Below are 10,544 nucleotides of genomic sequence, written 5' to 3'. Positions count from 1 at the left end.
AGTTCTCTCCAGGTGACTGAAGAGACCGACTGTGGAAGCTCCCCACAGGTGAGGCCAGAATCCTTTTAACTCTGAAGTTCCCTGTGAAGCTGATCTGAACAACCCAGTTCCCTCCTCCTTGCGAAGGCCCTTCAGAAATCTAAGCATTTTCTTTTTCGCCTAAAATCCACCTCCTCTCAGGTCTTTCCTCAGGCCCACCTCAGAGAGTAAATGATAGTAATGACTTGTTGAATGAACGAATCATGAGAAGGTGACATCTAAATACATGTCACCTTATGAGCCTATACTCACCTTATTGTAAGGTGGGAAAACGGACGTGGGGGACCTGGGTTGTTCTAGGTCTTAGAAAGTTTCGTTTTTTTAAAAAATTTCTTTCACAGCTCAGAAGTGAAGCCCCCTTCACTTTCTTCTAAATACGTACAACCTCGAAACTACAAGTCCCATAAGGCCTGCCGCGGGGAGTCACCATCTTGGAGCACCTTAGCGCGCATGTCGGCGGGAGAGTGAGCGTTTGGGGAGAAGAAGCCCCGCCCCCCTTCAGCCCATTGGTCGGAGGAGCCGGCGGCGGGCTCAGCGGTTGGTCACCGCGCCCGCCCGTCCGCCGCGTCGGCCGGGGTCAGAGTGCGCGGAGGTGAGTCGGTGTGTTGTGGACTCGTGGTGCTGGCTGCCGCTGTTGAGGCGGCCGGGAACGGGCGGTGGGGAGCGGGCGGAGCTGGCCCTGCCTCTGCCTGGCTGGCGCCGCAGTCGGCGCGGGCCGCGCCCGCCGCCGTAAACTGCCCTGAGCGCCTGCTCAGGCCGAGGGAGACGTCGGGGCCTGCACTTGGAGGGAGCCTGCCGCGCTGGCCCCGAGGAGGGGGCGTTGCCATGGCGACAGCCTCTCCCGCTGCTGACGGGGGGCGGGGGCGGCCCTGGGAAGGAGGGCTGGTCTCCTGGCCCCCTGCTCCTCCCCTTACAATCCCCTGGACTTGGATGGGCCCGAGTTGGGGGCAACACCCCGGGGTGGGTGATGTGGCGAGGCCCCCCAGATTGGGCCCTGGTAATGCATGCGGGGTGAGGGTCGCCGCGCGCAGTTTGTGCAGCCTGGGGTGCTGGCCCATGTGCTCACCCTGGATGCATGGTCTACTGAGAAACGGTCTGGCGGAGAGGGAGAGAGAGGGGTAGGGTTTTGCAAGATAGGCTGGGTGAGGTGATTAAGCATGCTGACTTCTTACCTGGGATTACTTAGGAGGAGGAAGAGAGGTTTGACCAAAGAGGATAGAAAACTAGCAAGGAGATGGTGGATAGAACATTCCCTTTATCCCCTCCCCAACACACACACAAGGTTAGCAGTTTACTTCTTTGTAAATCTGTATTGGTGGTAGTAGTTATGGTGGAAGGATTGAATGAGGGGCCTAACTTGGCTAGCTTTCTGTTTGCTTTTCTTGCAAATGCTCCAGCAACAGGTGTTTTCTTAAAAAGGTACGAACTTAGATCAGGGCTTGACTGCGAGTTCTTGGAAAATATAACTGCTCCTTGTTGACTTGGAAGATGCTGAACGTGACTCCTCATTGAGGGTTTGGATTGTGTCCCTAGGGCTGGATTTTGCAAACTGATATTACCCATCATTGCCTTTGCTATAGGTCTCTGGCCACTTCTCTGGTATTAGTTCTTGTCAGACATTTTATCAGTCTCCCAGCTGAAGGGCAAAAAAACCAGGAATCCCATTGGCTAAAGACTGTACACTATTTGAACTATAGTAGGTTGTGATTGGCTGAATGATTTTTGATTGTAGCGTTTCTACCAGAAATTGGCTTCATCAAATTCTGCTTTATTCTGACTTTATCAAACACAGCATGCCTTGTTTTGGTGGGTTCATGCCTGGAGCTTAAGTATATTATGCCTGAATTCCCTACCATTTAAAAGTCAATTTATAAACAGGGACTTGGAGTGTGACTCCACTAATGTGTGTGTCTGTGATCTTGGTTAGAAACCCACTTGGCTGCCTTTCCTCAGAGAGGTGGGGGTTGGGAGAGGTAGCTGCCGGGAAGTGATTGATAAGGTTTCCTTTATGGATTCTGTGGTGCTTCAGTGGAGCTCAGAGCACTTTGGCAACTTAAGCACTCCAAATTAAAAGCTCATTAACAATTCCTGCCCAAAGATCCTGTAAATAATCGGCTAGCTAGGTCACAGAGCTTGGCTGAGAGCTCTCCTTGCAACTTGAAATTTCCAAATAAAAATGCTTTTATTTCCTTTCATTTTGAAAAGTGTTTTCTTTGTGGTGGGGTAGGTTGGCAAGTGGCATTTTTCCAGGGGATCTGAGTAGAATAAAGTGTTAAATGTGTAGAGTGGTAGACAGGAATAGATTGGTTCCAAACCTAGGTGTTTCTTTGTGCGAGGGCGTTGCTAGTTTACAAGGGCACCTCTGCAACTTCTAGTCCTTTGGAAAATCTGATTAGTAAAAGGTGTAAGATTTATGTGATCTGAAGAGAAACCGGAGTATGGAAGAGCTGAATTAAGTGATAACTATGATAGGTATCCATTGACGATTTGATTTGGGGTTTGATTACCTTGACTTTTTTAGAACTTGAGGCAGACCTGGATGTATCCTGCAAGTGTTTCCTGGTCTTTGTGGCCATTTGCAATGTGGCCTGTGGCTTTGTGGCAACCAGTGCTTCCCCTAATCCCTGCCTCATTTCCTGAGTTCTGAATATTGTCAGCCTTTACCAGTGTCCCCTACTTGACTAGACTAGGATTCTGAATTATCCAGAGAACCACGATTTCATGGCCATCTCTTTCAGTCCAAGCTCAGATATTTTAAATGTTTAGTGTTTCTAGGAGATAAATCTCCTTAGGAAGAAAAAAAGTATGCCACTAGAGCAGGTGAAATTCATCATTCCAAAAGCATGTATAGTTGACCATTGAAAAATGCAGGGGTTAGGGGCACTGACTCCCCACACAGCTGAAAATCTGCTTATAATTTTTGACTCCCCAAAAACTTAACTCCTAATAGCTTTGACCAGAAGCATCGCTGATAACATAAGCAGTTGATGAACACATATTTTATATGTTATATGTATATCTACTTATATTTAATGCATTCATGACATCCTGACTTTTTCTTAATTTTTTTGGTACTTCTAGGCTATGTGGTTTATCTGCAAGTTTTTTCAAATAGTCACAAATCTCCAAAAAAAAAATCTGACATATTTATTGAAAAATATCTGTGCATAAGAAGTGGACCTGCACAGTTCAAACCTGTGTTGTTCAAAGGTCAACTGTAGTACTGGTGGCTTCCGAAAGCTCTGTACTGGCACTGTGCTCCCGCATAGATAACTGTTATCCCAAAGTAGTTCAAGTTTAAGAGTTTGAAGTACAGTGTGGGCCTTAAGTTGTTTCAAACAGCGGCTCCCTGGGGGTGTGATCCTTTGTATTGAAATAGACTTTTTGCAGAGATATATATTTATCCACAGCATTGGGGCTTTCCAGCTCTCACAGAACCTTCAGCATCCCCAGCGGCCAGTCTTGGCATCTTCGAAGTAAGGAGAGGTGAGAATCCTGTTGCATGATCAAGTTTTGGCTTGACTTCTTTTTTATGAGTATTTGGGTTTGGAGGGTGAGAAGTGGGGACTGGTGCAGATTGTACTTTTCTGTAGCTTTTTCTGACAAGATACCATACCCTGAAAGACTACTGAAACTTACCCAAAGTCTATAAAGTGGTGAGAGTTGGAGGTAGGGTGTCCAGACTTTCAAGTTCTACCATGATTTCTTTGTGGGCATTACATGAGCACCTACTTGAAGTTCAGGAAGGTTGAATAGAGGTGGAATAATCCTTTATCCTGAGAAATACACATCTTAAGACAATAGCAAGGATCACATTGATTTGGATTTTGATAAATGCATTTGATCAAGGCCATTGGGATTTTGGTTTAATTTGGTTTATGGGTCACCTTTGGGTGGATGGTTAATCCCAGCCTGTCTCCATTTTACAAGGATCGGTGCTAGCTAAAAAGGTAGACTCTGATGATTGATATCTGGGGTCTCAGAGGCTGTTTGTTGAATAACTGAGGTCCAGGCATTTTGCTCAGTGGTGGGATTGTGGTGGTGAAAAAGACAGCTACTATCCCTGACACCAAAGAGCTTACAAGTTCATGGACGAGACCTCTGGGAATCCTGCAACAAGGTAAGTATATGTGCTTGAGAGTACTTAGACGGCTCTCCAGCCCACACTGGTGGGTTCAGGGAAGGCTTTTCAGAGGAAGTAAACTACTCAGCTAGAATTAGGCAGAGATGTGAACAACCAGGTGTGAAGGTCAGAGCTTTGTTGAGTTTGAGAAACTGAAGTTCAGTGTGACTGAAACAGAGTACTCAGTGGGCAGGAGACAGGAGAATATAGTGAGAAATGAGGAAAGGTAAGCAGAAGCCAGGACCTTATCAGCTCTTAGGATTAAATGATGGGTAGAAAAAAAAATTAGACTAGGTCAGCAAACTTTTTCTGTAAAGGACCAGATAGTAAATGTTTAGTCTTTATTGGGCTCTGTCACAACTGTTTAACTGCTGTGCTGCTATAGTATGAAAGCAGCCACAATACGAAAATGAATGTGTGTCTGTGTTCCAGTAAAACTTTATAAAAACAGGTGGCAGCTGGATTTGGCCTGTGGACCAACCACTGGATCAGACCATCATAAAAGCAGTGAGAAGCCACTGATAGATTTTAAAGCCATTGACACTAGATTTATGTTTTAGAAAGTTTGCTTTGATTTCATTGTTCAGTGTTAAGAATGGATTGAAGGCGATAGTACCTGAGTCAGAGAGACCAGTAAGGAGGCTGTGGCAGTTACATGGGTACATTTTATATTTTCACCTTTGAGACAGTGTTTTGACAATTAAAAATTGAGTATACCTGAATCTTTACATCTTTGTATATACTGGTTCTCTTTGTTAATTTCCTGGCCACCTACTTGAGCTTAAAGGATGTCTACCAGAGAAATTGTTGGTGATACCAGCTCCTGGTCCACAGACTGGAAAAGATGTGGGAAGGACAAGTTGGTGTGGAATGAATGAGAAGTTTTGGGGAACTCTTTTCTATTGAAAGAAGTAGTGAATAAGTGTAGCCTGGGAGAGATTTTGGGCTTTGGTCTCATAGCTTAATGTTAGTTGCTTTGAACTTGAACTAAATACACAGAGGGGGACCCATTTTCGTAAGCTTCCCACGGAATTGCCTCATTCTATGTATGTCCTACTTAGTCTCTTCTTTGCTTGCTTTTAGGAAACTGATGACCTTTTTCTGGTTTTGAGAATGTCTCCTAGTTGAGTATGATTGTATGTGTCAGGTACAGGGATCAAATAAAGTATTTGTTGAGTATCTGATGAAGTGCCTTGCTCTTCCTGCAAGCTCTGGTGTGCAGTGCTGGAGGGAAACCTATAGGTTTCTTTTCTTTTTTAAAAAAATTATTTATTTATTTATTTATTTATTTATTTATTTATTTTTATAGGTTTCTGTTAACAGTGCTTATGTGACCTTGGGCAATTAACTTACCTCTCTGAGTTTAGCTTTCCTGTCTGTAAAATGAAACTTAATAGGTTAAAGGATTTAATAAGATATAAAACTATTAGCAAGGTGTCCTTAACTTTTGTTATTAATAGCATTTTACACAATTTTTTAAAAAGCAGGTAGCAGTTGGATGCCTCGGCCTTTGGCTTAGTACGTTTGAGGTGCTCACAGTTGTCATTGTGGCCATGTGAGAGAAACCTAGCCCCTGGCAGAGGCAGCCAGCACGCAGGAGGAAATCGTAACTAAAGCAAGATGCTGCTCTTCGTAATGGTAAATTTTCAGACAGCAGGAGTCCCATTCAGTATCCCAGAACTTTCTTCAGGGTGGACTTTAGCCCCAGCATCATCAGTGAAGTGAATTGAGTGAACAGCTACCTGAAAGAAATTCACCAAAGCGTGACCAGTCATTTTCCTGGTTTGTTGGGGTCGTTTATTAATGTTGCCACCGTGTGGCTTTGTAAAGTGCCTCTCGAATGTTTTTTATTACTTTTCACCACCACTCTGGGAAGTGGGTCAGGTGGTCAGCATTATTATCCCTGCTATGCATGTGAGGAAACTGAGGCCCGGGAAGGTTAAGTGCATTGTCCAAGGTCACGCTGCGAGGTACTGTCAGAGCTGGTGCTGAGTTGCCTCCAGATGAGATTGTGTGAGTTTATTGCTATGATTTTTCTTCCTTTGAGTGAGAGATGTATAGTCATTGCAGAACTGCAGTTCTGATGCATGCCTTCTCCACATCTGCTAGTCTTGGTCTGGGTCCCTTTATCCACTTGGTCCTGTTGGGTTTTAATTGATGACTGCTAGGAACAGGCCTTCTGGGAGGCAGATTCCCTTTGGGTCATTGTTTTTAGTCTATCCTCTTTGGGGGACGTTCTTGGGGGAGCCTTGGGTGATGAGAGATTGCTTTGATATGTTCAAAATTGTGCCTTGTGCCCCACAGCTACAGGTAAAATCAAAAGGCGGATAATTTATGGGAGTGTCAGAGCTGGCCGCTGGCACCTCAGGAGGCCATTAGTATGCCTGTTCAGACCCTCTGTGTCCTTGCAATTGATTCCTCTTTGCATGAGCTTGATTTGGGAAGCTGTAGATCTGTGGGTAGTGATTGGATGTGACAGTCCAAACACCGGTCCCTAAATTAATCCTTTTAATAGTATTCCGGCACCAAGGCAATGCTCACTCACTCTCTTGTCTCTAACTGGGGCGGACAGAATTGAGGGAAGGGGGGTAGGAAGTAGGAGAGAGAAAGAAAGAAAAGAGGCTTTTCCTGGTTCTTAGGCCCTCTTCTGTTCTGACATGTTCTGATTCCAGAGCAGTTGACATCATAATTCATTCAGCAAACATTGCCTCGTACTCACTTTGTGCCTGGCCCTGTGCTGGGAACACAGAAATGAATAAAACATGGTCTTTGCCCTTCAGGATCTGTTTCTAGCTCAGTGTTCCTCAGATTTTTTAAACTCATGCATTCCTTAGATGGAAAAAAACTAATGCTGTACTTTTCTTTAATGCTACTTGAAATTTTAAGATGGATTCAAGGGTCTGACAAAAAAACAAGTACAAGAAATTATCTCTTCAGGGACTTCCCTGGCGTCCAGTGGTTAGGGTTCTGTGCTTCCACTGCAAGGGGCGTGGGTTCGATCCCTGGTTGGGGAACTAAAATCCTGCATGCTGCGTGGCCAAAAAAAAAAAAAGAAAGAAATGATCTCTTCAAATGTGGCTTTTTACACACACATACACAACATACACCCCTACACCTGCTACCTTCCATCCTTCTCACATAACTCCCTGAAGATTACTGCTAAGAGGAGAAACAGATAACTAAAATCTTACAATATAGTGAAATAAAAGTTAATGTGCTACTGGATCACTTAAGCAATTAACTTTCTGATATGGTGTCAGAAAAAGCTACTAAAAGGGAGAGATTTGAGCTGGATTTTGAAGGAGCAATAATTTGCCTAGTGAAAATGGAAGTACATTTCAAAACAGAAGGATCAGCATTTGCCAAGGCACAGATTTGTAAAAGGAAACATCACATTTAGGGGCCTGAACAGAGCTGGTTGTCGCTGTGCTTCCTGCCAGTTTCTCCGCTCTGTAAGATGGGAAGATTTGCCTCCCTGGAACTGGGTTTGAGAAGAGGCTTTGAGTTCCTTGTGCTGCCATTGTTTTAATCTAAGACACCGCTTCCTGTTTCCACTTTTGTACCCGGAGCTGCAATTTGTTTTTCTTGTTAGAAACAAATTTGAGTGATTTGGACAGACTTAATTATTGCTATGGTCGAGTTCCTTTTGGTTAAAGTCATACCTTAGCTCCAGAGAAAAGCTGAAGTTGCTATGCACTGTTAGCCCTATGGCTGATGGGAGAATCAGCCAAGTGGAGAAAGTGGGCCCTTAAACGTGGGAGAGGAGAACAGGACCTTGAAGAGCTGAGTGCCTCTTAACCTTAGTGTTCTCATGTGTAAAATGGGAATACTGTTACCTATTTTGCTTGATGGTTGGGAGGCTTAAATGAGATGTGTAAGTCATGACTACAGTGCCTGGCTTGTAGTGGATTTTCAGAAAATAGTGTTTCCCTTTCCTCTTTCTTGGGTATTAACAGTAGCTCCCTTTTACTGAGAACTTAACTATTGTGCAAAGCACTTTGTACATATTTCATGGTCTAACTGAACCCCAGAGAGATAGATACTATTGTTATAGCTATTGCTACAAAGAACATGTGGTGGAGTCAGGATTTGAACCTGTGCTTGTCTAATACCAATGTTTTAACAACTAGCTGTATGACTCCTTGTTTCTACTCCAGTTCTGCATCTTGGAAGCAAGGGTATAACAGGTTCTGGGTACCTTCCTTCTAGGGTCAGATGCTCTCTACAAGTGTGGGAGGAGCTTAAAGGGATGAGAGTACCATACCATACCCTGCCCTTCCTCCATTTCTTTCCTACTTACTGTGTGTTAGGAAACTAGCCTTTGCCCCCATTCGTGTATGATGGGGTCATAACTGACGTACAGGTCTTTGCAAAGAGAGGTTTCTGAGCCTTGGCCCCTTGAAGGAGTTTGCCTAAGCTACTGAGTGTGGCTGGTGGGTTAGCAAACAGCAGGCAAATCACAAACAGGCACCTTTTCTTTTTTCTTCTTTTTCTTAACAAGTATATCTCACATGTTCTATTTTTTTTAAAAGATTTATTTATTTGTTTGTTTGGTTGTGCTGGGTCTTAGTTGTGGCAGGTGGGCTCCTTAACTGCGGCAGGCTGGCTCCTTAGTTGTGGCATGCGAACTGTTAGTTGTGGCATGCCTGTGGGATCTAGCTTCCTGACCATGGATCGAACCCTGGCCCCCTGCAGTGGGAGTGAGGAGTGTTATCCACTGCACCACCAGGGAAGTCCCCAGGCACTTCTTTTTCTGTGCTGCCTTGCGCCATTGAGACGAGCTAATTGAAGGGGAGAGTGAGCCTCCTATGGCCTGTGATGTTGCCATCAGAATTTGGTGTTCTTGAAGGTCTTTAGTGACTTTAACTCCTTTGATAGGTTGGGATTAGCAGCTGCTTCTGTTGTTGGGCAAGTTCTCCCTAGCCCTGCCTTGGAGCAGAAGCAGCTGAAGCTGCAGGCCTAGGGGGTGATGGGTTGTAGAGAGGAGGAGAGTGTTTTGTTGAGTTGAGGACCCAGCTTTAGAGTTCCTGCTTCCATTCCACTTTGGGGCCGGGTAGAGAATCCAGGCTTTTGTAGGGGTGTCAAGCAAGCAGATGAGGCCAAGCCCTCAGGCCCCTGGCCTCCACTGTGAGACTGTAGAAAAGCTTGGGGGGCAAGTGCTGGTGCCGGCTCCTTGTGTTGGGGCAGTGGCCGGAGGCTCTGAACTGGAAGTTGGGAACCCTGGGTGCTCTTCTTACCCTTACTTGCTCTGTGAACCTTGGACTATCATTTTCTCTTCCTGGGGCTTATTTTCCCTGGCTGGCTGGACTGTGTCTCCTCTTAGGTTTTCTTTCACCTTTGACAGTCTGTGATTTTCACAGAAAGTGCTCTGGCAGTAAGAATGCATTCATTAGATTGAAAATTATGACATTTGAAGGCATGCAGTTTATTTATATTTTTCCCAGGTTATTTGTAGCAGCCTGAGACAGGGCTTGTGACTGAATGAGTTGCAGACAGGTGTTGCCGTGTTCTCTGCGGATGCCTCTATGGCTCAGGTGTCTGAACACTTGTGCTACTGCAGGTCAGATTGGAACAGGGACTTGCCCTGAGACTGGGAACTGGGGATACTGTGGCTGTCCCACGTGCTTCCAGTCAGCTGGAGCTAGAACCTGCCTCAGTGCCCTGGAGTTTCTCTGGAATGTACCCCTGCCTCCCAGTCTGGCTTTTCTTTTCTTTTTTCTTTTTTTGGCCACACTGAACGGCTTGCAAGATCTTAGTTTCCTGACCAGGGATTGAACCTGGGCCCTCGGCAGTGAAAGCGCTGAGTCCGTACCACTGGACCACCAGGGAACTCCGCAGTCTGGCTTTTTATGGAATGGATTGAATCCAGCGATGGTACAAACCCATACCCTCCCCAGAGATCCCAAGTATATGTGGATGGGGAGATGGGGTGGGAGTGGACCCCATGTTTCATGATGGGCTTCTCTTCTTTTCTCTCCCCCAGGCTCTCCTGGCCTGTATGTGGATGTTAAAGGACGGCCCCTCCCTTCGCCCTTCCTTCCCCCCTCTAGTAATGGAAGGCTATAAAACGTCTATTTACCCAAGACACCAGAATGACTCCTCTGTGGTTCCACTAATCTGGTGATTTGGTGCTTCTCTGGTCTCTCAGGTAAATACAGATTGAGGCTTTTTATAAAGGCATATTATTTCCCTCATTAAATGTGTGTTTTGGCACATGCGTTATTTACCTGACCGACAGTAATGGCTGCAGAGGAGCCATTGTGTCTGTTGTGTAAATACTCTGCACAGAGACCATCCTCCAGGGGCTGTGGCGCAGGCCTGCTCCTCCGAGTCGAATCGGGCTGGTCTGTGGCAGTCCCTGTTTTCCCCTCCCCTGCCCCGC

At 45.5% G+C, this 10,544-nt stretch overlaps 1 protein-coding gene across 18 annotated transcripts in view; it reads left to right on the top strand.

Moving 5' to 3' along the window:
• Positions 1 to 613: 613 nt before the first annotated feature.
• ERI3 (ERI1 exoribonuclease family member 3) overlaps positions 614 to 10,544 on the top strand; it is a 124,002-nt gene continuing 114,071 nt past the window's right edge. For 7 of the 18 annotated variants that reach the window (XR_009049147.1, XR_009049150.1, XR_009049151.1 and 4 more), the window contains exons 1-2: positions 737 to 999; positions 3,450 to 3,525. Coding sequence is in view for 6 of the 18 variants with exons in the window: in XM_057708477.1 (XP_057564460.1) it covers positions 865 to 999; positions 3,450 to 3,525 (211 nt within the window). In the remaining 12 variants the exon portion in view is untranslated. The other 11 variants (XM_057708533.1, XM_057708615.1, XM_057708467.1 and 8 more) reach the window with 11 other exon arrangements.

The sequence above is a fragment of the Hippopotamus amphibius genome, chromosome 1, assembly GCF_030028045.1.
Source record: "Hippopotamus amphibius kiboko isolate mHipAmp2 chromosome 1, mHipAmp2.hap2, whole genome shotgun sequence".
In the NCBI taxonomy this organism is placed as follows: Eukaryota; Metazoa; Chordata; class Mammalia; order Artiodactyla; family Hippopotamidae; genus Hippopotamus; species Hippopotamus amphibius.
This window is presented reverse-complemented; position numbering and strand designations above follow the sequence as displayed.